At 42.7% G+C, this 27,588-nt stretch overlaps 1 protein-coding gene across 1 annotated transcript in view; it reads left to right on the top strand.

The window, feature by feature from the left end:
- The window catches only part of LOC143990191 (uncharacterized), a 58,302-nt gene that overhangs the window by 12,000 nt on the left and 18,714 nt on the right, over positions 1–27,588 (top strand). Inside the window, exons 3-4 of the mRNA XM_077490314.1 lie at positions 19,949–20,042; positions 20,190–20,308. Of these exons, the coding sequence (XP_077346440.1) occupies positions 19,949–20,042; positions 20,190–20,308 (213 nt within the window). The remainder of the gene's footprint in view (positions 1–19,948; positions 20,043–20,189; positions 20,309–27,588) is intronic.

Raw genomic sequence — 27,588 nt, 5'->3', positions numbered from 1 at the left:
TTTGCGCAAAAGTTATAGCATCTATAAATTGTGGGAAAGATTTATGGCATTTTTATGGTATTTGTATTATTTTTTTTTTTTTATTAGTAATGACGGTGATCAGCGATTTTTTCGGGGCTGCGACATTATGGTGGACAGATCGGACACTTTCGACACTTTTTTGAAACCATTGACAATTATACAGCGATTGTTGCTCTAAAAATGCACTGATTACTGTGTAAATGTCACTGGCAGGAAAGGGTTTAACACTAGGGGGCGATCAAGGGGTTAACTGTGGGTTCCCTCACTGTGTTCTAACTGTATGGGGATGGGAGTGACTTGGAGAAGAGACATATCATTTTTCCTACTTGGTAGGCACAAACAATATGGCTCCTCTCTTCTGACAGCACAGGGATTTGTGTGCTGGCGCTAGTGCAGACGATCGCACATGGCCGGCAGCAATCATGCCAGTTGGCCATGCACATCGGGTCCCCCTGCCGTGCAGTGGGCACACGCGCCCTCTGGTGGCCAAAAACGGGTAGGATGTACCCTACGGGATTTTGCACAGGGGAGCCATTCTTCCACAGTATATCTGCGTGAGCCGGTCGGGAACCGGTTAACAAACACTTATACAGTGCGGGATGGAAGCTGAAAATAGGGGGGCTGGCAGAAAATCAAAATGTAGGGTTGCAAACCCTTTAAAGCTGCTGAAAACCCATTCAATCAAGTTTCTTTAAAATGAATCATTGCAACCTAATGTACTGTTTGCTCTGTGTGTAAAGCTTCCTACCTGCTTGCTTTTTGTGAAATCATTTGTTTTGTTTTCAGTGATGTCACTGGCGCATACGCTGTTAGTCCTATTTTTCCGGCAAGCTTTTTGTGCCGGAAAATTGCTGTGTACATGCCGGGGCTGCGTCATTTCCTTACATCAGCGTCAGCCCTGAGATCCCGCAACACTCCTTCCTCATTGACAAGCTGGGCCTTAACCGCCTGTAACTCGCTGCATAACTGGGAGTGTGGAGATGGAGAGGGGTGGCGAAGACAGAGCCTGTCTGTCTGAAAAGAAAATGAAGCTTGGCTTCAGGAACTAATGCGCATGCGCGAGATTATGGGCACAGAGAAAGCATGAGGGCAGAAATAAAATATTATTGAGACATGGAAGACAGGAGTTATAATGGTTGTGGCTGCATACAAGCAGAAGCTTTCAGAAAAAAACAATTCTATCAAGTAAGAACATTCTATTTGCATACTGTATGCAGTACATATCTACAAAACAGCAACATGAAATTGCATATAGCTGATTTGAGGTAACATTGTCTGAGTTTACTACTGCTTTATTTGAACAAGCTGATGTTAGAAGCTGATTGGCTACAATGCACAGCTGCACCAGATTCTGAGTGTGCCAGTTTTAGTAAATCTCCCCCATTGTGTAGACATTCCTAGTATGTTCTTTTACTGAAGAATGTGTAATGACCATTGGGTAAGCCATTAAAAACCCCCATCAGAGCAGAAAACAGAATACTTCTGACAGGGGTTTAAGTATAAATCTGTCAGGATAGGCCCTGTCATCCTGAATTCACATTATCTATTGGGCCTTGCTATGTATTGAAAGCTACTGCCAGGACAAAAGTGTGTTTTCAGTCAGCAAACAAAGTACCTGCAGTAATTTGGCTTTCCTTTCTTATTAGATAATCCAAACAGCATAATGGGAATTGTAATAAATAGGATGAACATGAATTTAACATTTTTGCATCCACATGGATTGTAGCTTTGAGTCATAGTACAATATACATCTATATTAGAAGCATTATTCAATGTATGGAAGCTGAACAGGGTCCTTTTTCATCAGAAAGATAGTGACATTGAGGCCCTATGATTTCTCCTGGTGGCCCTGTGCCATTTCATCCACTTACTGTACATTAAATGTACTTGGTAGGAGGGGGCCTCCATATCCTTTAAGAAGTGGAGCAGGCAGGGTTTACAAGAATGCAATATCATTTTCTTTTTCTAAAGCTGGTCATAGATGGTTCGAAATGCACCCATTTCAGCAGGGACAGGCTGAATTTTGATCAATCTACAGAGATCAATCTCTTGAATAGGAATGTTGAACCTTTTTCATTTGCTCAGCACTGATCAGTATATTCTGACAGCAGAGGAGTACTGCTGTCAGAATACAATAGCACAGCAGCAAGAATTCCTCCATCCACCTTGACTGTGTCGCTGGGGGAATTCATTAAGGTTTTTGATCAGGCGCCCAATCCATCTATGGCCAGCTTCAGAGTTTGGCACATTCATGTGCTGTCACCTGAGATTTTAAATACAGTAGTACATTATAGTATTCAGTTTCAACTGTATTGGTTGTTTCCGTATGTGTTTGACTGCTTTTTCACCTCTCTCCTCCAAGGCAGCTTTAACATCCACAACTGAATAGCCTGTAAAGACATGTTTAAAGATAACTAAACCGAAACCTTATTTTTATTTTGTAAGCTAAGAATACAAAATATCTGTTAACCTCTATGAGCTGAACGGAAGACTATTGTCCTTCCTTGCTATGGTCTTTAAACTACCATCCTCCATGTTATGGAGCTGAAAAATAAGAAAATATAGAAGTCTATATCAGGGGGGATGCCTGGGTGACAACCATAGCTCCCTCCATAGATACAGTGGAAGAGTGATGTAGACACCCAAGGGCAGGAAGTGTATAAGATCATCAAGTGAAAATGATTCAAAAGGAGCTTGAAAAATAAGCTTGAAAAAAATAATAGTAATGCAGCCACAGGACTAGTAAGCTACAATATATTACATCTTTGTTTTGATTTATAGATACACTTTAATGGAATGAGCATTAAGAAACAACCATTTGTCAGGTACAGTTTGCCTGCATAGTCAATAAACATATAAACTGTATGACTTTCTTAAAAGCCATATGCTCCATTAAAATGCTGCCAGACGAGCAAACTTTTGTTTAATGCAAACAGCCATATCAATAAAATAGATATAGGGATTTTGATGGACAGATTTACCACTGAAGATATTGGTCTTGGTATTATATCCTGCAGTTATCCAAACCGTAAATATCTGAGATGACTTAGGTGTCCGTTTATGAAGCAGTGATCAGTGGAGATCCAGAGGATCGCCGCTGATCACAGCCCATAAACAGTTTATAAACCAGAGATAATCGGGGGAGAAGTGTTTGAACTTGTTCTCCCGACGATTATCTCCACACTCTGAGAATCCTCATTGAATGACACAGTAACGGCCAGTTTATGAAGCTGGGATCTCAGCGCTTCACTGGTGATCTGTGTCAGAATTCACACTCTCCGATTCACCAGCTCAGAGGTGGAGAATTGGGGAGTGAAGAGAGAATGTGGGGGGATCTGAGGGGGAAAGAGGAATATAATTAACTTCCTTATGCCTCGTTCAGACCCCCCCAACACTGTAACCATGCCCCCCTGTCATATTTATGTGTATACATATATATACACGGTATATATATATATATATATATATATATATAATGTGTATATGTATATATATATATATAATGTGTGTGTATATACATGTATATATAATGTCTGTGTGTATATACATGTATATATTATGTAGCGGGGCGCTTTATTTTACTAACATTAATCACACCGCGTGTCAGTGTATTGAGCTGTGATAATTTATCACTGCTTAATAAATTGACATCTCTGTGTATCGGTGAATTTCTAGTATTGTAATCTCGTAAAGTCTCACGAGATTCCAGTATTATGGGCCGTTCTCCAGAGTTAGAAGCGTTTGTAGATCGCTTCACTCCTCCAAGGGTGAAGCAATCTACTCCGCTTTATAAACTGGCATACAGAGGAGAAAGATCTCCTCTGTGAATGCTGGAGAATGAAGCAGTGAATGGATTTCACTGCTTCATAAAAGGACACCTAAGTTTTAAAAGTTGAGGCAAAAATAAAACTCTTTAAATAAAAGTGTAACCAAATTACATTATTAATTTGAGTAAAAAAAAAAAATTCTTAAGAAAACTACTGCTCCTAAATAACCTTGCTACTATTCTTTGAATATAAGGAACATTATGAATATTTAATTCCATTAGAGAATGCAGAAAACCTACTGCTTTCAGACAGACCCTTATACAACAAAAGTTACACTCCAAATATACCAGCATATTCTAAACCAGCCATTTTCAACCAGGGTTTCGTGGAACCCTAGGGTTCCTTCAGAGGTGGCTAGGGCTTTCTTGAGCTGTGGCTTATTTATCTCCTGTTTGATGGTGCCTAGATAGTTCTGAGCCAATGCCACTTGGAGGAGCCAGTGGTATGACACCAATGATCTTTATAGCTCTCTGTAAGGGGGCCATTCTTACCACCACTGTAAAAAATGACATTCTTCTCACTGAACACCAAAGTAAGGGGCATTGTTCCCACTGACCCCCAATGAATGGATTTTATCAGGGGTTCCCAGAGACCTGAAAATTATAAAAGGTTGAGAAAGGCTGCTCTAAACATTTATCTGGTACTGGTGTCTGTGCCTAATGGGTACCCTCAGAGTTGTAAACAGATTCTGTCATTAAAAGAAAACAATTCCCAAACTAAAATGCAAAAATATGTGTGACTGCTAAAAATGAAATAAGTTATGAATAAAAAGTGTCGAATAATACTTCCCCAAACAATTATTAACATACATAGGTGCAAACCATCATTGGTAAATGACTCGATTCAAGTGTTCAAATTCATCAAAATAAATGAATTAAAAGTGCAAAAATCAATAAAAGAAATAAGAAAATATAAAGAATCCAATGTCCAAGTTCATCAAAGGTTTTATGTGATTTCTTATCTTCCAATTTTAAAGAGTCATCTGAAGACCATTGTGAACTTTTTGCATGAAGGCACTTTATACATTCGGAGTTAGGACTTTCTTCAGATGACTCTTTGAAATTGGATGTTAAAAAAACACATAAACTGAACTTTCTTTATATTTTCATAGATTTTTGCACTTTTAATGGATTTATTTTGATGAATTTGAACACTTGGATTGAGTCATTCACCTATTCTGGTTTGTACATATGTATGTTATTAATTGTACAGGGAAGTATTATATATGTATTTTATACACTTTTTATTCATAATTCATTTAATTTTAAGTGCAGTCACACATATATTTTGGATTTTATACAATGAACAATATTGTTACAGGTGGTATATACACCCAGCCTCACTCTCCCCACCTCTGATGTTTTTTGCTCCTGAATTTTCCTTCTCTACGATTTTAATCATAGAGAGAAAACTATCTCGGACAATGAGATAGGAGGATCAGTAAGGCACAACTATTATGGCTGCTACAACATCAGTGGAGGACGGTGTTTGGTGACAGAAAAGTATTCATCCCCTGGGCCAGTATTAATAAGATATTATGGGCTAGTGGCGCTAAGTGGAGACCCTAAGCTATTCAGACATTTATCAGAGCAGGACCCGCAGTCAATGAAACATGCTGGGTATGCAAAGGCTATCTTGTGAAAACTTGCAATTGCAGCATCTGACAAAGGGAAGCCTTTCAACACAAACTTCCTTTGTGTTTCTGAGATGTCAGTGCCTGACTGTCAAAAAGCACAAAGGAAACTGATGCAGAAAGATGTGAAATGGCAACCATCTTTCACCATGCCCATCTATCTCTAGAGCCTCATACTACACTTTATTAAGACTACAAAACTCTGCCCCTATGCTGAGAGAGTCAGTTGGTTGTGTTGGTCCCCAAGCTAAAGGTTCCTAGTTTTCTCCAGGACCATGTACAAATAAAAAAACAAGCTAATTGTAGGACAAGTCTTTAAACCATTAACACGCACTGAGAAGAATACATAAAGCTGATTTATTTTGTCCGAATGTGTCTATAGAAACATTACTTCCCCATCAGTGCATAATACAAAGCCAGTTTGCTTTGGCAGCAGTGGATGTTGCATTGGGACGCTGAAGAGTCTTGAATTCCATGTCCTCAGCCAAAAAATATATTCTTTACAACTTAAATAAAGCAATGCATCGTTTCTCTGTCTACATCTAAGTAAGATATTTTGAATGATATAGAGCAGAGTGTCAAAGATTTGACCCAAGTAAAGCATTCAATTTCCTATTTATTTAAGATAAAGGCAAGTCTATAAAAACAGGTTGTTCTCAGACATGCAATGGAGATTATATCTACTAATTTAAGATGAAAAAAAAATGTTTTCTAGGGCCATATCTGACTGAGGAGGCATGTTTCACCAGTTCTTCATTCACAAAACAGTACTATATTACTAGAGCTGGAAGAAGAACAATTGTATTTTATGCCCTTGGCAAAGTTTCAACTTCCATTATACTAATGTAGGAAAAAATGAAACTATAGGTCAACCTTTCACAAACCTTTTACTCCAGAGGAATCCTTGAAAAATATGTAAGTCTCAGGGAGCCCCTGCTAAAATGAATTTATCGAGACCAGTTGGAAGAATGCCCCTTAGGTGGGTGGTTAGTAAGGAGAATGACCCCCTTACAGAGGTGGTCACATTGCCACACTTACCACCTGCTACAAAGATAATTGAAAGCACTGACTCAGTCAGAGTTTAAGGAACCTTTAGCAATCTCTGGAGGAACCCTAGGCTTCCGGGGAATCATGGTCAAGAATAATTGATATTGGTTGTTATATTCCTGTTCTTTCTTTCCTATTGTGTAAAGGTAATTATTCAGTTTAACCCTTTCACTGCCAGGCCCTGTGCTCCATTTTGTACACTCAGGTGGCCAGACCATTTTTAAATTTTTTTTTTTCACTTACAGCTTTCAAAATTTGTGAAAGACCCCCCAAACCATATATTTTCTGAAAGCATATGACCTCTAGAATGAAAAGAAGGTGCTACTGATTTTTAAGACCCTGCTGTATTTGTGCAAATGTTTATCGAACCAATATTTTGGCAAAACATACACTAAAACCATTATTAGCAGATAAAAACACAGATAATTTTACAAAAATCCTGCTAAATCCCTACTAAATATAAAAGCTTAACCTGTATGGAGTTAATAAATAACAAAAAGTTTTAATTTTTACATTACACCTTTTTTTGCAAAATGGTGAAAATCATACGTACGCAAAATGTATGTATACAAATTTCTCTAAAAATCTGAAGGTTTTCATTTTTCTCTTACAGCTTTCAGAATTTGTGAAAAGACCCCCAAAACTATATATTTTCTGAATATATTTTCTGAAAACATATGACCTCTGCAGGGTGTCGGGCCTATACGTTTGTATGAGTTTTTTTTTTCACATGATTAGAGCCCGAAGGCTCTAATTGGCTTGAAAAAGGTTGGGCTCGGGCCGCAGAGCATTGCTCCCCAAACCCACTCACTTGTGACAATAGTGAGATAATATTCGCTATCTTCTTCCGGCTTCTCCTCCTGGCTAATCAGGATGGACTGGGTTGGCTGGGAGGAGAAGCTGAGATATCCATTGAGGGGTGAGTGCGGGGGGGGCGGACCATCACCATGGAGGGGTGAGTGCGGGCAGACCTGGGGGGTCTTGCTATGCTTGTGATTTTTTTTTTTTACCTTTTACATTTTTTTATAATCTTTTTTTATTTTTAGCTTTTTTTTTTGGGGGGGGGGGTCTTTGGTGAGATATCAGAGGTCTAAACAGACCCCCATATCTCTTTTTTTGAGAGGAAATGACTGAAGATAGTCTCTTTTCTCTGTGTTACTTTACTTGAATTAACTGAAAAATCCGTATAGAGATTCCATTCATTCAGAAAATGACAGTCTGATACATTGTAACACTCGCGGTTACAATATATCAGCTGTCAGTGTCAGTGGGCACATAGCAGTTATCAGTAGTGATCGCTGCATGCATCCTCTCTTTTACAGGGGGGAATTTAGTAAACACATGTTTACTAAGTCCCCCAAGTCCCTAACTCACCCAAATCTGCACCGCTACCCCCTCCTCCCTGTCATCCCCAGCCTGACAGATCATAGGGGATCAGTGCAGAGAGAAGCTGCTTGGAGCGGCCATGGATCGAGGGTGCGGGGGGCATTTTGAAAGGGTGATCTGACTGGAAGGGGGGAAATATCTGGATCCCCCAAAGCCCCATGCAGCTCCTAAAGCTGGCAGGAGTGGAAGAGGACGGATGCCGGATAATGATGGCGGCTGCAGGGAGCAAGTTTGCAGGGGGGGGTGGGATTGGGTGGAGAGGGAGCAGGTTTGCAGGGGGGGTCGGGTCGGGTGGAGAGGGTAATTAGTGCTGGGGGCAGAAGGTGGTTGAAGGGTATAGGAGAGGAGAGTGGGGGGGGCAGTTTTAGATGGAAGGGTGCAGTGGGGGTGGAGAGGCAGGGGGCAGGGAAGTGGCAGCATGGGTGGGGGGGCGGTCACATTAGGGGTTAATAACTCTGATCAGCGGGTTGTAATCCACTAATCAGAGTTGTATAATTGTTCAGTAGAGTCTGCTGAACAATTCTGATATAAGCTTATGGTCATTGAAGTGTCCATAAGGTTATAGGAGAGGGAGAAAGAAGGTCCATACACTATACTGAAAAAACTCAAGATACACTATTAATGGCCACCCGTCTAGTATATCATCACAGCGCTCAAACACCCCCCTGTTCCCCAGCTGCCACTTAAATAATTGAATATATCTCTCAGAAGGTGAAAAAAAAAAACTAACAATCACAGTGCAAAAACCACCTTGTGGCGCTACAAAGAATAAACACTGTTAAATAGCAGTGTACTACAATGCCCAAAACTGAGCTGTGTGAAAATTATAAACGCATGTGCATAAATGCATTACAATAAACAATGAAGTAAAATGTGATTAAATGACAATCAAAAAATCGCAATCAAAAAATCGCATAAAGGTGATAAAGTGAATATGTGACAAAACATAAATAAAACAAATAAACACAATATTTTTCTGCTACAAATAGTGCTCTTAATGGAAATGTGCAGTTCCAAAGTATAATTAATCTTAAAGTTCGATCTTCAATCAGACACAATTGTTGAAGAGTAAAAACTGTGATGGTAGCTTTAATTGAAAAAACTCCTTTTCCAGTGAAAGTTCTATAACAAAGTGTCCATAAACCGCAAAGCCTCCACCGCACCCTTGGTGTTCGTGCCCCCCCTGTTTAGAACACTCACCCGCAGTATTGCCCAGCACTCTCGTGTCGGGCAAAAATCGCTTATAATGTATACAGATGATAACTGTTTCTCCAGCCAATTCTTGTGAAAAACTTAGCAGCAGAGGGTAATCAATTAATATCTCAGAGTTACCTCAGGGAGACAAAAGAAACTTCCCATAGTGGAAAATTGCAAAACTATTTTTAATCTCAATAAAAAACTCGATTAAAATCACACTCACATGGATCCAATTAAAAGCAGGCACTTCAGATAGACATTCCACTTATCAATTAGGAGATCCTTCACTCATAGGCATTGGTGAGCACACTGGAAGCAAGCTAAGTTCATGTCAAAAAGCACCGTCTCTAAACAAGGTAGCTGTGTGGTACCTGACAGCAGACAACCCAATTTGAAAGCAGCGCCAAATAGTGATATCCAGTCCTTCAACTTGTGTGTTCTCCTTCCTCCGCCTTCTCTCTAGCCTTTTACTGTGTGTGCTGGTCGCCGTATAGCCACGCCCCCGACATGTTTCGTCCAATAGACTTCCTCATGGGTTTGGCTATCCAGCTGTAACAACCCCCCTTTTATTTAAAATCACAACCGACCAGTCCCTCCCAGTAAAGGTAACCACTCCCCCCTATACCCTCCAATTGGTTATTGGGCTCTTCCAGTGGGTGGTTTAATGTTTAATTCCTCCCCAGCTCCTCCCCATCTCTGTGTGCAGAAACCCTCATCACTCCCCCACACACTGCTCTCAGCCAAATCAGGACAGTGGAGCACCGCACACATCCAGAGAGGCCCACCCACCTACCCTTCTGCTTATTTACCTCTTCATTAATATCCGTCCCGTAGTAGTGGATGGTTTTATTTCGTCCATGCGCATGCGCGGACTTAAGGGGAAAAGCCCGTTCACTTCGCCAGCTGATTGGCTGAACCTGGGCGCCGCCGTCATCACGCTTCCCCTAGCGTGCTTCCCCCGGGCCGCCCGCTCCACCCGCGCCATCTTGCTACACCCAGGGATCACTAGTGAATTGCGCGGGGCGCCAATCACTGTAAAACTAGCGCTAGCGTATTTCCCCCGGACCGCCCACTCCACCCGCGCCATCTTGCTGCACCCAGGAGTCACTAGTAAATTGCGCAAGCGTGAAACACTATACAGCGTCTTGGCGAGAAGAACAAGGTTTCCTCCTCATCGGCGCCCCGCTCCTGTCAGAATTACCAGTGAACCAAACAGAAGGAGGAACGCGGTCACATCCAATCCTACTTAGTAGCAAAGTGCTTAAATCATCCCAAATAGAGCCATTGCACACGCCATTACGCTGAGCATAGCACCCTAACGATCCTCCCAACCTCAATTCCACAAACAGTAATGAACACCTATGGTGAGGCTGACCCCTCATGCAATGATGTGTATATGCGACAGAATGAGTGTGCACGCAGACTTTAAATGTTTATGTGGGCAAGTAATAACTATGAGATACCATAGAATAAAATGATATAATAATAAAGTAATGTGGTCGGGCAGCGGAGGAGATCACACAAAGGATTACAGACAGTGTGTATTTACCCCCACTACTTTAAAGGGGATGTTCAATGTCACCCTTATTATTGGACAGCTTGCTTATGTGACCAATGCCCAAGAGTTCACATAGCAATATAAAACGCAATATAAAAAATATATAAAAAATGTATCAAAAACTTCTCCTAATCTATAGACACACTAATTGTAAAAGTAAAAATAAAAATAAAAATAAAAATAAAAGTACTAACTATCATATAAACTACTTTTCTCAAGGAAAACCCATCAACTCATTTCAACATGAGAAACATGGACAAACAACACTCATTATAAAAGACCCCAAAGTCTGATAATTGGTGTCACAGTGTACCTCCAAATACACATATAATCCTCAAGAGAGTCTTTTTAGAACAGACAAATAAAAATAAAAATAAAAATGAAAATGAAAAAGATCCAAGTAATCCCCAAGATGCGTGCAAGCGATATCTTACTAGTTAGAATTCTAATTGCTTACAGTCAGGTCATATTCACAATACTACCCTCCAAGCAAGAAAAAGGAAAAGGAAAACGAAGTGGGCAACCCCCTCAATAAACAATGTTATATTGTCAGGAGTTATTGATGAAGCTATTGACATCCAGCTCGATATTCATACCCACTGGTGTCAAGCTCCTCATCAAAAAAATCCACCTCGTTTCCCTTTGTGACAAATCTCTGATCCGGTTTGAGCCCCTCCAAGAATGGTGAACCTGATCAATGCCGCAAAACTGTAAAAGGGATGGATCCTGCTGATGGTACTCTTTGAAGTGCATAGACACACTATGGTACTTGTACCCCTTCCGTATATTAGCAAGGTGCTCCGAGATGCGGACCTTCAATTGCCTTTTAGTGCGTCCCACATAATAGAGCTTACATGGACACCACAGCAGATATACCACAAAGGTCGTGTTACAGGTCATAAACTCCTCTATTTGGAAGGATTCACCAACCCCGTTGGTCACTGAGGTTATACCCCTATTAATCTTTGAAACCGTCCTGCAGCAGATACATTTTCATAGTGTGTCTATGCACTTCAAAGAGTACCATCAGCAGGATCCATCCCTTTTACAGTTTTGCGGCATTGATCAGGTTCACCATTCTTGGAGGGGCTCAAACCGGATCAGAGATTTGTCACAAAGGGAAACGAGGGGGATTTTTTTGATGAGGAGCTTGACACCAGTGGGTATGAATATCGAGCTGGATGTCAATAGCTTCATCAATAACTCCTGACAATATAACATTGTTTATTGAGGGGGTTGCCCACTTCGTTTTCCTTTTCCTTTTTCTTGCTTGGAGGGTAGTATTGTGAATATGACCTGACTGTAAGCAATTAGAATTCTAACTAGTAAGATATCGCTTGCACGCATCTTGGGGATTACTTGGATCTTTTTCATTTTCATTTTCATTTTTATTTTTATTTGTCTGTTCTAAAAAGACTCTCTTGAGGATTATATGTGTATTTGGAGGTACACTGTGACACCAATTATCAGACTTTGGGGTCTTTTATAATGAGTGTTGTTTGTCCATGTTTCTCATGTTGAAATGAGTTGATGGGTTTTCCTTGAGAAAAGTAGTTTATATGATAGTTAGTACTTTTATTTTTATTTTTATTTTTATTTTTACTTTTACAATTAGTGTGTCTATAGATTAGGAGAAGTTTTTGATACATTTTTTATATATTTTTTATATTGCGTTTTATATTGCTATGTGAACTCTTGGGCATTGGTCACATAAGCAAGCTGTCCAATAATAAGGGTGACATTGAACATCCCCTTTAAAGTAGTGGGGGTAAATACACACTGTCTGTAATCCTTTGTGTGATCTCCTCCGCTGCCCGACCACATTACTTTATTATTATATCATTTTATTCTATGGTATCTCATAGTTATTACTTGCCCACATAAACATTTAAAGTCTGCGTGCACACTCATTCTGTCGCATATACACATCATTGCATGAGGGGTCAGCCTCACCATAGGTGTTCATTACTGTTTGTGGAATTGAGGTTGGGAGGATCGTTAGGGTGCTATGCTCAGCGTAATGGCGTGTGCAATGGCTCTATTTGGGATGATTTAAGCACTTTGCTACTAAGTAGGATTGGATGTGACCGCGTTCCTCCTTCTGTTTGGTTCACTGGTAATTCTGACAGGAGCGGGGCGCCGATGAGGAGGAAACCTTGTTCTTCTCGCCAAGACGCTGTATAGTGTTTCGCGCTTGCGCAATTTACTAGTGACTCCTGGGTGCAGCAAGATGGCGCGGGTGGAGTGGGCGGTCCGGGGGAAATACGCTAGCGCTAGTTTTACAGTGATTGGCGCCCGCGCAATTCACTAGTGATCCCTGGGTGTAGCAAGATGGCGCGGGTGGAGCGGGCGGCCCGGGGGAAGCACGCTAGGGGAAGCGTGATGACGGCGGCGCCCAGGTTCAGCCAATCAGCTGGCGAAGTGAACGGGCTTTCCCGGAAGTCCGCGCATGCGCGTGGACGAAATAAAACCATCCACTACTACGGGAAGGATATTAATGAAGAGGTAAATAAGCAGAAGGGTAGGTGGGTGGGCCTCTCTGGATGTGTGCGGTGCTCCACTGTCCTGATTTGGCTGAGAGCAGTGTGTGGGGGAGTGATGAGGGTTTCTGCACACAGAGATGGGGAGGAGCTGGGGAGGAATTAAACATTAAACCACCCACTGGAAGAGCCCAATAACCAATTGGAGGGTATAGGGGGGAGTGGTTACCTTTACTGGGAGGGACTGGTCGCTTGTGATTTTAAATAAAAGGGGGGTTGTTACAGCTGGATAGCCAAACCCATGAGGAAGTCTATTGGACGAAACAAGTGGGGGGCGTGGCTATACGGCGACCAGCACACACAGTAAAAGGCTAGAGAGAAGGCGGAGGAAGGAGAACACACAAGTTGAAGGACTGGATATCACTATTTGGCGCTGCTTTCAAATTGGGTTGTCTGCTGTCAGGTACCACACAGCTACCTTGTTTAGAGACGGTGCTTTTTGACATGAACTTAGCTTGCTTCCAGTGTGCTCACCAATGCCTATGAGTGAAGGATCTCCTAATTGATAAGTGGAATGTCTATCTGAAGTGCCTGCTTTTAATTGGATCCATGTGAGTGTGATTTTAATCGAGTTTTTTATTGAGATTAAAAATAGTTTTGCAATTTTCCACTATGGGAAGTTTCTTTTGTCTCCCTGAGGTAACTCTGAGGCCGCGTACACACGCGCGGACTGTTCGCCCAACCTTGTCCGCTGAACAGTGTTTGGGCGGACAGTCCGCTCGTGTGTGGGGCTTCAGCGGACAGTTTCAGCGGACAGTTGGCCGAACAAGGTCTTACGGAAATTCCGAAAAACTGTCCGCTGAAACAAGGTTTCAGCGGACTGTTCGCTCGTGTGTAGGCTTGTTCGGCCAACTAAGTCTCGCGCATGCTCAGAAAGGATTTCCACGTCGGAAGGTTGCATTGCAGTGTATAGGACGTCGTATTTTTCGTCCCGTCGTACGTGCCGTTCACGTCATCGCGCACGGTTTCAGCAAACTGTTCGTCCGTCGTGTGTGGCCATGTCCGTCCATGCTAAGTTTGAGCGGACTGTTCGCTCAAACTGTTGGACGGACAAAGTTGGGCCAACAGTCCGCGCGTGTGTACGCGGCCTGAGACATTAATTGATTACCCTCTGCTGCAAAGTTTTTCACAAGAATTGGCTGGAGAAACAGTTATCATCTGTATACATTATAAGCGATTTTTGCCCGACACGAGAGTGCTGGGCAATACTGCGGGTGAGTGTTCTAAACAGGGGGGGCACGAACACCAAGGGTGCGGTGGAGGCTTTGCGGTTTATGGACACTTTGTTATAGAACTTTCACTGGAAAAGGAGTTTTTTCAATTAAAGCTACCATCACAGTTTTTACTCTTCAACAATTGTGTCTGATTGAAGATCGAACTTTAAGATTAATTATACTTTGGAACTGCACATTTCCATTAAGAGCACTATTTGTAGCAGAAAAATATTGTGTTTATTTGTTTTATTTATGTTTTGTCTTATATTCACTTTATCATCTTTATGCGATTTTTTGATTGCGATTTTTTGATTGTCATTTAATCACATTTTACTTCATTGTTTATTGTAATGCATTTATGCACATGCGTTTATAATTTTCACGCAGCTCAGTTTTGGGCATTGTAGTACACTGCTATTTAACAGTGTTTATTCTTTGTAGCGCCACAAGGTGATTTTTGCACTGTGATTGTTAGTTTTTTCTTTTCACCTTCTGAGAGACATACACTATACTGACCTGGCCACCTGCGGACACTTCTGTAGGTCCGTACGGCGTACAGACTTGCCAGTGAAAGGGTTGAAGCGATTGTAAAGGATCACTTTTTAGTTTTTAAAAATAACAAACACGTTATGCTTACCCGCTCAGTAAAATAGTTTTGTACAGAGCAGCCCTGTTTCTCCTCTTCTCGATTCCCCCACCAGCACTCCTGGTTCCTCCCCCCTCTGAATGCCCCCCACAGCAAGCTGGTTTCTATTGGGCACTTGTGCATGTTCGCTCCTGAGCCTGCTCTGTGTGTCCAATGACCAGCCAATGGCTTCCGCTGCTGTCTCTGAGCCAATGAGGAGGGAGAGAGTAGAGGGAGCCTTAGCCCTCATGCACATCGCTGGATCGAGATCAGGCTCATGTAAGTATTAGGGGGAGCTGGATGGGAGCTAAATGCAGAAGGTTTGTATTACCTTAATGTATAGAATGTATTGTAGTGGAAAAAAACCTTTAGCCTTTAGAACCACTTTGAATATCACTAACAAGGAAAAATGGTGCAGTTGTGCTACTGCAGTAATAAAGGAAATGGATGGGGAGGGTCAGTTTATCTACATAATAACCATTCACTGGTATGTTATATCTATTCAGTATTCAGTTCAGTGTTTTTTGTGAGTAAAGCCTGGTACACCAGGGCCAAATGTTGGGAGACATCGTCCGGTTTAAAAAACAACAGGCAACATTCAGGCCATGTGTATGCCGGTCTGTCCGACAGAAACAAGCCGCTTGATCGGCTTCTGTGAGATGAGTATGCTGGAAAAGGAGCAGCCAACTGACTTTCAATCAACGCTCTCAGCCAATGGCAGAGATCGCGGATCAGAGTGTTCTGGTGGGGCTGTCCCCCTGTCAGAACACAACAGCTCAGTGGGGGAGATCGCTGCACTAACTTTGCATAGTTAGTACAGCAGTTCCGGAGCTGACAGTTTATTTTTTGTTCAACCTCCTGGGTTGAACAAAAAAAAAAACCTCATGGGGGACGATTTACTAAGGGCATATAGACTGTGCATTTTGCAAAGTGCAGTTGCACTCTGCAGGAGCAGTTTCTCCAGAGCATAGTAAATGAGCTATGTACAATATGTTAAAAAAAAATCCAAGGCACTGCAACAACAGCTCCATGCTGTTCCAATGGATAACAAAGCGCCTCATTACAACCGTGCACCCTCCCCTACGTGTTATGTCACAGGGTCACGTGACTTCCTCCTCAGAGGATTCATACTTCTGCACTTGGATTTTTTTTTTACATTTTGCACATAGCTGGTGCACTGGAGCTCCCATCAAATGTGAGTGTAACATACACATTTTTTAATAAAGTCAAGCTTTAAACAGTTCAAGCACTATGTGGAGCTCCTTTTCTTTTTCATATACGGGTTAAACAACACCAGTTGGAGACACACACAGACAGATTGGAAGGAGGCAATCACATCTGATTAGTCCTGGGAGACTAAAAAGCTTTATCTGACCAAACTTAATTGTGAGGTCACACGAATTGAGGTAAGCACACATCTGATGGGGGAGCACTGGGGTGCAAGTCTGGCACGTGTATGAATAAGAAGATTAATTCAGAGACATTTTTAGAAGATATCACTTTGTACTGAAGCATTATATATGATTTAAGAATTTTTTAATTCACATTATCAAGGATTCGTATGCTGTATATATGAACTGATAAGCACTTTATTGTCAAATTGATTATTATCTATGTAAAGTATCTTATATATCACCATTTTGTGTAAATGATTTAACACAAGATTAACTTAATTTAGCGCAGCTGTTTTATTTATTTATGTTTTTTCACATTTATATTGGGAGTGTGTTACCAGCTGCCTGCTTGTTCCTTTGATTATTTATTAGCTGCTTGCAAGATTTTGTTTAATATTGATTATACTGATAAAACATTAGAACATCACTTGACTTATAATTGGTGGAAACAAGCAGTACATTGTTGAATGTGTAAATAGAAAGGGTGAAATGACCTGTTCATTTACGTACATGCCTTTGACTTACATAATAAATGATTAAGAGATGCAGTCACTTCTTTTTATTTCATAGAAGGAAGAGTATTTGTTTTGCCAACATCTGTACTTTACAAACTATGAAGTGTTAGCATTTAAGGTTGCCCAGATATTTAAAGCAAGTTGTCAGACATGTAGGCATGGGCCAACTGCCCTCAGGCACTGCTGCTGGCTGGCCGCTGCATAAACATAAGTGCATGGTTTGGCATGCAGTATATGGAAGTGAAAGGTCTTCTGAATATCACAAATATGAAACATAGATATCACATGTAAATTGTTCTCTAACTAATACACAATCACCTTGCACCGCCTTTTTAATAGTGACACACAAAACCTTATTTATTCGAACATGTCAGGATGATTGGTCTCAGACCATCTGATCTGACTTATGCCCTGTACACACGGTCGGACATTCCGACCACAAAATCCATTCGATTTTTTCCAACGGATTTTGCCCAAAACTGGTGTTTCATACACATGGTCAGACAAAGTTGTTGGAAAATATGATCATTCGGAACGAGGTGATGTTCGTTGCGTACAACGGGACTACGTAGAGGCTAGTAGCCAATAGCTTTTGGTCTCGTAATTTGATCTGAGAATGCGTGGCACTTTGTCCGTCGGAATTCTTTACAAGCGATCGAAAAAAGTCTGATCGGATTTTTTTCTTGGAAAATTTTAGATCCTGCTCTCAAATTCTTTCCGTTGGAATCAGAGCCCACACACGATCGGATTTTCTGACAATATAATCCGATCGGACCTTTTCCATCTGAATTTCCAAGCGTGTGTACAGGGCATAAGCCCTTGTACACACGGTCGGAAATTCCGATGGAAAATGTCCGATTGGACCGTCTTGTCAGATAATCCGACCTTGTGTGGGCTCCATCGGACTTTTTCCGTCAGAATGTCCGACCAACAAAGTTTGAGAGCTGGATATACAATTTTCCGACAACATGATCCGATAGGACTTTGTCCGATCGTGATTCTCTACAAACGATCGGACATGCTCAGATCAAATTACGAGACCAAAGGGATTGGCTACTAGCCTGAACGTAGTCCCGTTGTAACGTACAAACGTCATCACGTTCCGAATGATCGGATTTTCTGACAACTTTGTCCGAACGTGTTTATGCAACACCAGTTTCGGACAAAATCCGTCTGAAAAAATCCATCGCATTTTGTTGTCGGAATGTCCGACCGTGTGTACAAGGGTTTAGAGTAACTGATGAGATTCAAATATGCAAAGTAAAATTACATCTGTGAAATATCTAAATCTGGGTAGATACTTTTGAACAGTGATGGCAAACCTTGCACCCAGATGTTTCGGAACTACGTTTCCCATGCTGCTCAACTACACTGCAAAGCAGTGTTAATTTAGTCGAGTAAAAAGACTAAACCATTTTAGTCTACTAAATTAATACTATTTTAGTTGACGGTGATGATGTCAGGATGATTGGTCTCAGACCATCTGATCTGACTTAAGCCCTGTACACACGGTCGGACATTCCGACCACAAAATGCATTCGATTTTTTCCAACGGATTTTGCCCAAAACTGGTGTTTCATACACACGATCAGACAAAGTTAAAACTAAAACAATTGAGATGACTAAAATACGACTAAAACTAAAAGCCATTTTAGGCAAAAGACTAAAATGAGACTAAAACTAAAAGGCCATTTTAGTCAAAAGACTATGACTACAACTAAATTGCAATTACTGAAATGTACTGGAGATTTTAGTCGACTAAAACGCAAGACATTTTAGTCGACTAAAATGTACTGGAGATTTAGTCGACTAAATACGACTAAAACTAAAACAAAAACAATTGCAGAAGATTAAAATGTGACTAAAACTAAAATGTAATTTTTGTCCTAAGACTAAAATTAACACTACTGCAGAGTGCATGAGCATCATGGGAAATGTAGTTCCAAAACGGCTGGGGCGCCAACGTTTGTCTTCACTGCTTTAGAACATCAGTATAGTAGAAACTATCCTAGACTGGTCCTCCTTCATACTCACATACTGGGCGGGACTGCGAGCCGAGCCAAGCTGAATACACAGTAGAGTCGACTCGGTCTTTTTTGGCAGCGCTCGCTCCAGAAACAGCAGGGAGACGGGACTACAAGCGGAGCCGAGCAGACGGCTCGTCTTTTCCGGCACCGCTCGGTCTTTTTCGGCGACGCTCGCTCGGTCTGTCTCGGCGGCGGGATATTTAAACATGGGCAAGGCTGCAAACGGCGCTGGGCGAGCTGGAAATGACACTGGCAAGCTGCAAATGACACTAAGCAAGGCTGCAAACAGCGGTGGGCAAGCTGCAAATGACACTGATCATTCTGCAATTATGGACAAGGCTGCAGATGCACACTGATAAGGCTGCATTGACGGCCATTTAAATGTAAGTTTTTTTTCCCTTAAACTTCCCTCCTAAAACTTTTTTCCTTAAAATGCCCTCCTAAACTTGGGGTGCGTGTTATACGCCGGTGTGTGTTATACCCCGATAAATATGGTACATTCTGTACTGGAGGTGCCGGAAGTGCACTCATTATAAGTAGACATGTCCTGTAGTGGGAATAACATTTTTGCCAATAACATACTCTATGATTTAATTAGTTATAATAACTCAGTAATTCTGATAATGAATGGCCCTGTTAAGGCATCACACGCTGCCAGTCCATATAAAGTGTCCTAAAACAAAATATACTAAGCACCCGCTGATATCTCTAGGATGGGAGCTTGTGGGTTGATTATGTTTATTTTAGGTCAAATGCCATTCCCTAATGAGAGAACATATCTTGGATGTCATTTTAATTTTTTTAATGAAAACATTTAATTGCAAATGTAATCACTGTTGTCCTTGTTTGACTTTGGTGATTTCAAGGTGTTGCTTTTGTGGTTTAATCATTTTCAAGTGTTCCATGAATGCACATGAAAACACTTCAAAACATAATTAGCGTTCTTTCTTCTCCTCATTTTAAGCTGCCATGTGATGCGTTCAAATATCTAACTTGGCACAAGTTGAAAGAACACGATGTGCAGGGGACTCAAATTCGTTCTCCTAGAGTGAGAGAAGGTAAAGTAACTAACTCTTATCCAACGTCTCCCTAGAACTATTTATCTACTTTTGATCCAAGACATATATTTCCTTATTATTATTTGTTGTTGGGTGCATCTGAATGTATTCTGTTTATACATATGTGTACATTTTACATGATCACAGGGCCACCAGACGAGGAGCTTGTAATACGAGGAGAGGCACATCTATCACTTGAAAGCGCACAGACCAACGATAAAGAGATTTGGAGACGGAGGCTACAAGAAAACTGGGAGAATTGTGTGGTGAGAGTGGAATTCTAATTGTTGCTTGCCGAAGTTTAATCCAGTCCCTGACATAGGGGTTGCAATTTGGCCCCCATTACTGTTTCCCCCTTTCCTCATGTTCATATGTAACTCTCCCTGTCACCTTTTGAAATCCGCCACTTTTATGTCCACCTCTTGTATCAGGAATTTTACCATGTTCTTCCTTTCTCTGACTGGCAGATGTGTTCGTAATCCAGATAGCAGCTGCAGACAGTGTGCTGTTCATCATGAAATGGAGACTATGCATGTCTCAGCTGACCCTAGAAAAAGGGAGGGCACTTCAAATCACTTGGTCTCCCCACACACTTGTCTATAATGTTACCTAAGTTGACATTTTATCAGAGAGCTTTAGAGGGCATTTTGGTATAGTGAGGGAGGGTCCTGAAACCTCCAGGGGGCAGACCGCTGGGTTGAACGAAAAAACTTCTAGTGTGTACCCAGCTTAACTGTACTGTCTTCCTTTAGGCCCCTTTCACACTGATGTTCCGTTCAGGCCCGCCTGTCAGTTTTTCAGGTGGACCTGAACGGGTGCTCCATAGAGCTCTATGGAGCATCGGATGTCAACAGTGACATGTCCGCTGACATCCGACCCGCTCCGATCCGAAAAAGTGTAACGGAGGAAAAAGCTATTCTGCAGTCCGTCGTCATCCGATCTCCCATAGGGGAGAGCGGCGCTGTGACTGGTCTGTCCCTGCGCAGTGTGCAGAGACGGACCTGTCATCTCCCTGCTCAGCGGGGATCGACGGAGTGATCCCCGCTGAGCAAACGGATATCCACGGGGCAGATCAGAACTGATCCGCCCCGTGTGAAAGGACCCTTATTCTTTTAAAGCACTGCATAAACTGTGGGTGCTTAAATCATGTATGATAATAATGGAAATTAGTGAACCAGAAACCATCATTTCCACCAGTAACATGATATTCCCACCTATAAATTTGCTGGTTGGCAAAGCTCTGTCCTGTAAAAATAGGATTTAGCTTACCTGTAAAATCCTTTTCTTGGAGTACATTACAGGACACAAAGTCACAGTAATTACTGTATGGGTTATATGGCACCTTCTGGTGATGAACACTAGCACACCCTAGATAGGGTACCCCTCCCCTTACTGGGACTACCTCAGTTTTGTAGCAAAGCAATACATGTGTAACCAAAGAGGGGAGGGACCTCTGTGTTCCGTGATATACTCCAAGAAAAGTTTTTTATAGGCAAGCTGTTATAAAAATGCTATTTTCTTTATCATACATCACAGGACACAGAGCCACAGTAATTACTGTATGGGATGTCCCAGAGCAATGTCACCTGAGGGGAGGGGACACAAACAAAAGTAGGACCTATACTTCTGCCTGCAGTACACTGGGCCCAAAGGCAATACCCTCATGCCTTCTTACATCCACCTGATAGAATCTGGTGAATGTATGGACTGAAGACCAAGTTGTGGCTTTGCAGACTTGAGCCATGGGGGCTTGGTGAGGCACTGCCCACAAAGCACTAACAGCCCTGGTGGAGTGCGCTTTGATTTGAAAAGGTGGAACTTTCCTCTTCAAACCATAAGCTTGAATAATTACTTGCTGAATCAATTTGGCAATAGTGGAATCAACGCTGCCTGTCCTTTCCTAGGACCATCAGGCAACACAAACAAAACATCTGTTTTGCAAACCTAAGCAGTTGATTTAAAATAGATTTTGACTGCTCTCACTACATCCAAAGAATGCAGAGACTTTTCTTCCTTAAAACAGGGTTCTGGAAAAAATGAAGGTAAGATAATATCCTGGTATAGGTGAACCTGAAACCACCCTTGGCAGAAAGCTAGGATGAGGGCGCAATACTACTTTATTCTTGTGAATGATTAAATAAGGCTCTTTACAAGAAAGAGCCGCCAACTCTGATACCCTTCTTGCAGAAGAAATGGCTACAAGAAAAACTAGCTTTCTTGTCAAAAGGACTAAAGGAATATGTTGTATTGGCTGAAAAGGCTGTTTCTGTAATGCTGATAGAACTAAATTCAAGCCCCAAGGGTTTAGGGGTGCTCTAACCGATGGATTAAGCCAAGTTACCCCCTGTATAAAGCTTCGGACCAAAGAATGCGAAGCAAGCGGACATTGAAACAATACCAATAAGGCCGAGACTTGGCCTTTGATAGTACTCAAGGCCAGTTTCTAGGATGCCAACCCCTGAGTTCACAACAGGAAACATATGCCTTCCAGACTCTATAATAAACGACTCTGGAAGCTGGCTTCCTTGCATTAATCAAAGTAGATATCACTGAGCCTGAAAGCCCACGATTCTTCAGAATGTGGGTTTCAACAGCCAAACCGTTAAAATTTAGTGTTTGTAAAGTAGGATGGAACACTGGTCCCTGCAATAGCAGGTTTGGACGTGGTGGTAGGGTCCATGGGGCTCCTACCACCATCTTTACTATTTCTGCATACCAAGATCTTCTGGGCCATGCTGGGGCCACAAAAACGATCAACTTATTTGCCCGCTTGATCCTGCAAAGAAGTCGAGGTAGCAGCAGAATAGGAGGGAATGCATAAATCAGTGAGAACTGATCCCACTGGCCCACTCACTAACACATCTGTTCCACATGTGAGTGGATCCCTTGTTCTTGACACCAAGTCATTGACTTTGTTGTTGAACCTGGACGCAAACAGATCTACATCTGGGATCCCCCATCTTTGGCATATAGCCAGGAGGATGTCAGGGTAAAGGGATCATTCCCCCGGGAACAACTGCTGGCGACTTAAGTAGTCCACCTGCCAGTTCTCTACTCCTGGAACGAAGATTGCCGATATGCAGGGCACATGCTTTTCTGCCCAGGTTAGGATCTGGTTTACCTCTCCCTGGGCTGCCTGACTTCTGGTATCCCCCTGGTGATTGATATAAGCCACTGCCGTGGCATTTTCAGATTGAATCCTGACAGGAGAATTCCACAACCTGAATGTCCAGGCTCTTAGGGCTAGGTATGCTGTCCAAATCTCTAAGACTTGAACGGCAACGTCCTTTCAGTTCCGGGCCATTTCCCTTGGACCGATGTCTCTTCCAGGACTGCTCCCCAACCCGCAAGGCTGGCATCTGTTGTTACCACCTTCCAGGTAACTGATAAGAAGGATTTCCCCTCCTGAAGATTCTTGGGTATCCTCCACCAACTGAGGCTTCTGATGCACTTTTGGTGACAAACGCATCGGAAAATCTAGTGCTTGGATCTTCTTGTTCCAAGCTGACAGGATACTGTTTTGCAGCAGTCTCAAATGAAACTGAGCATAAGGAACTGCTTTGAATGAAGCCACCATCTTCCCCAACAACCTCATACAAAAGGCGGATAGAAGGACCCTTCTCTGCCCTGCCCACCTGAACCAGCGCCTTTATGGCGCTGATTTTTGCCTGGGGTAATCTATAATCAGATCCAAGTACTCTAATCTTCTTACTGGTTTTAAAGTAGATTTATCTAGGTTAAGGACCCAACCTAGGTATTCCAGGTAGTTGACTATGATGACCATGCTTTGGTCCAGGCGGTCTAGGTATGCTATTATCGTTATACCTTGAGTCCTTAATCTCGCCAGAGGAAGGGCCAGAAGTTTTGTAAACACCCAAGGTGCAGTAGCTAGACCGAAAGGCAAGGCTACAAATTGAAAATTATGTTTTTCTACTTCGAAACGCAGATATTTCTGATGAGCAGGGAAAATAGGTACATGCAGGTATACATCCTTGATGTCGATTGATGCCAGAAGTTCTCCTCCTTGTAGGACGGAGACTACTGATCGGATTGATTCCATGAGAAAAGAGCACATTTTCAGAAACCGGTTTAGATCTTTCAGATCTAGAGTGGGCCTGACATCTCCATTTGGCACTGTGAGGTTTGAACAAAACCCCTCTTCCATGGGGACCATCATAATCGCTTTTTGTGACAAAAGTCGGTCTAACGCTAGAAAGAGAGACTTCTTTTTCTCTTGATCTTTTGGGGACATTTGACCCGTGGAAACGAGGAGATGGGAATTCTTGAAACTCTAGTTTGTAACCTAGAGCTATTGTGGAGACCACCCATCTGTCTTGAAATTCTTCCTGCCAGACCCTTGAGAACTGCAGAAGTCTTCCCCCCACTTGAACGAGCATGGGCGCCCCTTCATAAAGAGGCTTTAGCGTTTTGTTTTATGGGTTTCCTCCTCCCAGGATTTCTTTTGTTCCTGGGGTTGACCCCGAGCTTTACTTCTTGAACCTGACAGTGGAGGCCGTTGTGACTGCCTGGAGGCTGATGCCCCTGGCACTGGAGAAAGAGCCAGTTTAATGAGGGACATTTATTCCTTTTCTTAACTGGCAAAAGGGTACTTTTGCGATTTGATATTTTTCTGGATATATTTGTCCAAAATATCCCCAAACAGCTTTTCAACACGGAAAGGAAAATCAGCCAAGAGCGTTTTGCACAGCACTTCGACTGACCAATTTTTCAACCATAAGATTCTATATGCGTCAATTGCAAAACGCAAAGCTGCTGGCAGCTCAGCTAACTCCTGGGCCTGCTGTTCAGGGAAAACCTTGAGCATCTGTTTCAAATGGTCTCTCAAGGATTGACACACCCCAATTGCCACCACTGCAGGTTGAGCCACTGAACCTGCCAAGAAAAAAAATATCTTTTAACAGGAATTCCAATCTCTTTTCAGTTGGATCCGTAAGCATTTGCTCATTGTCAACCGGACAGGTCAAACTTTTATTCACAGAGGATATAGAAACATCAATTGCTGGTATACTCCACATCTTAGTGAATTTTTCCTCCATAGGATAAAGTGTTGAAAACTTTTTAGGAGGGAAAAAATGCTTATCTGGGTGACCCCACTCAGAATATATAAGCTTTTCCAGCAATGAATGTACAGGAAAGGCACGCAAGGCTTGGGGAGGCTTTAGTGAACCCAAAGAAGTGTGCTCTTCAACCGAGACAGTTAAGGGTAGCTTAAATGTGGAGTGGACCATTTCAGTAAGAGAATGCACCAGCAACTTTTCAGCATGTGAGGCTGAAGAAGGTCCTTCCCCTCTTGATCCCTCAGAAGAGGAGTCAGTCTCTACATCCAGGGTCTCAAACTAGTGGCCCTCCAGCTGTTGTGAAACTACAAGTCCCATGATGCTTTGCAAGGCTGCCAGTTACAAGCATGAGTCCTACAGGCAGAGGCATGATGGGACTTGTAGTTTTGCAACAGCTGGAGGGCTGCCAGTTTGAGACCCCTGCTCTACATGGTCCCCTGAGGGGGATTCCTTTTTCCTCCTCCCACTGTTCCTCTGTTTGAGGATCTTGAGTGGTAGAAGGAGACCTAATGCGCTTTCTTCCACTCTGCGAAGATGTGATTAAAGTCACTAATCTTTCCTCTAATCCACTGATAGTTGAGGAAAAAACCCTTAGTTACATAGACAGGGGCTCAAGTGTCGGAAGCAATTGCAGCACCTGACGACCCTGATGGCTCAATCTGAGCAGCCTCCCTAGATCTTTCAGGGGGAGATGGTGTTGCGGGGGGGGTCCTTAGGTCCTGAGGGTGACCCCTTTGTGTGTTTATTTTTTGTGGTATTTGTACCATTCCCTTTGGTTATGGTGTTGAGCACCAACGCAGAGGTACAGCCAAGAAAATTGTCCAGCAACTGCAGCTGCTATTAAGCTCAGCCTGATGCAAAGTAAATGTGCCCTGGGAATGCCCGTGTCAACCAACACTCACAAGAGTCCCGTCTGCTCTGTGTCCCTCCTTTAGCTGTATGCACCTGAAAAAGGTGCACTTTATAGCAACACAGCCTGCATTGTGGGTGCTGAAGCACGCCGATGCCACTAAGCCCTGCCCCCTTCCTCCGACCACCCACCGCCCCCCTCATCTTTTTCAAAGATACAGCTTTCCCTCGTATGTGGAGGAGGGCTGGGGTGTAGGAAAGGAGGAGAGCTGCCGGATAGAGGAGCGCATAATGGTGGCGGCAGCCAACCATTTTTTTTAGTTAGAAATAACAAACATGTTATACTTACATTCTCTCTGCAGTGGTTTTGCACAGAGCAGCCCAGATCCTCCTCTTCTCAGTTTCCTCTTCGGTGCTCCTGGTCGCTTCCTCCTGCCCCCACAGCAAGCAGCTTGGTATGGGGGTGCCCGAGTCGCTGCTCTGTGTGTCCATTCAGACATGGAACCATGGACTAGCCCCACCGCCTCTCTCTCCTCATTGGCTGACTGACTTTGATTGACAGCAGTGGGAGCCAATGGTGCCACGCTGCTGTACCAGCCAAAGAGGAGGAGAGTCACGGGCAGCCGAGACACTCCTGCAACATTGCTGGATCTAGATGTACCTCAGGTAAGTATTAGGGGGGCTGAGGGGGGGCTGCTGCACACAGAAGGCTTTTTAGGTTTTTAAGATAAAAAACCTTTTGTCTTTGACTTTCTCAAAATTCTGTAGCTCTGGATCAGAACATTCAGTCCTGTGTCTGGGTTTTGTTAGATGCCTGTAACCTGGCAGAGTACACAGGTGTGTGGGGTCATTATATACTCAGGCCTGAGGATGGCTCAGAGCTCCCAGTTGGAGACAGCTTCCATTGTGGGAGACGGAAGGTCTCACCAAGGTGGTCAGAGGGCCCCAGCCAGAAGCCAGGAGACAAGAGGTCTTTTTTCAGGAGACAGGACCCCTATCGGGGTGTCAGGAGAACCCCAATCCATAAACCAGGAGTCTGCCATTCAGCAGAATGCTGTGACTGAAGGCTAAGAGAGACAAGAGATCCCCTGCATGGGCAACTGACGCTTAGGTGAACTTTCATTTCTTTAATAAAAGTGGGCTTCTTTGCCCTTAAAGTGGTTGTAAACCCTCCCCCACAACTTTGTCCCATGTAAATCAGCATACAAATCCCTAATGAACACTGCTTGTAGATATCTCCTTACTTGCTTAGTATTGTAATCCTTTTTGTTCTTTAGAATGAAGTCACTGAGCATGCCCAGATCTCCCCTTATTTACGGCACACTCTCTATGTGCTTATCTATCTGTTATCAGGACTTCCTACCGCACACAACACTGAACACCCAGGAGGCTGCAGAATCATTCAGAGCTTCCTCCTACACACCATGTGACCATGTGACATCACATGCAGTGTAAACTTGGCCATTACTGCAGTCTTATCAGCTGAAGCTGATAAAGACTGACAAAGGCAAACATTAGACATGGGCACAAGTAAATACTATGAAATAAAACAAGTCAGCTATGAACAGGGAAGTAGGGTTGCCATAGAAACATTGGATTGAGAAGGAGGCTTGGTTAAC

Source organism: Lithobates pipiens, unplaced genomic scaffold (assembly GCF_037356315.1).
Source record: "Lithobates pipiens isolate NorthernLeopardFrog02 unplaced genomic scaffold, aLitPip1_a1.2 Scaffold_18, whole genome shotgun sequence".
NCBI lineage: Eukaryota > Metazoa > Chordata > Amphibia > Anura > Ranidae > Lithobates > Lithobates pipiens.
The sequence above is the reverse complement of the archived record's forward strand: the minus strand, read 5'-3'. Positions and strand labels throughout refer to the sequence as shown.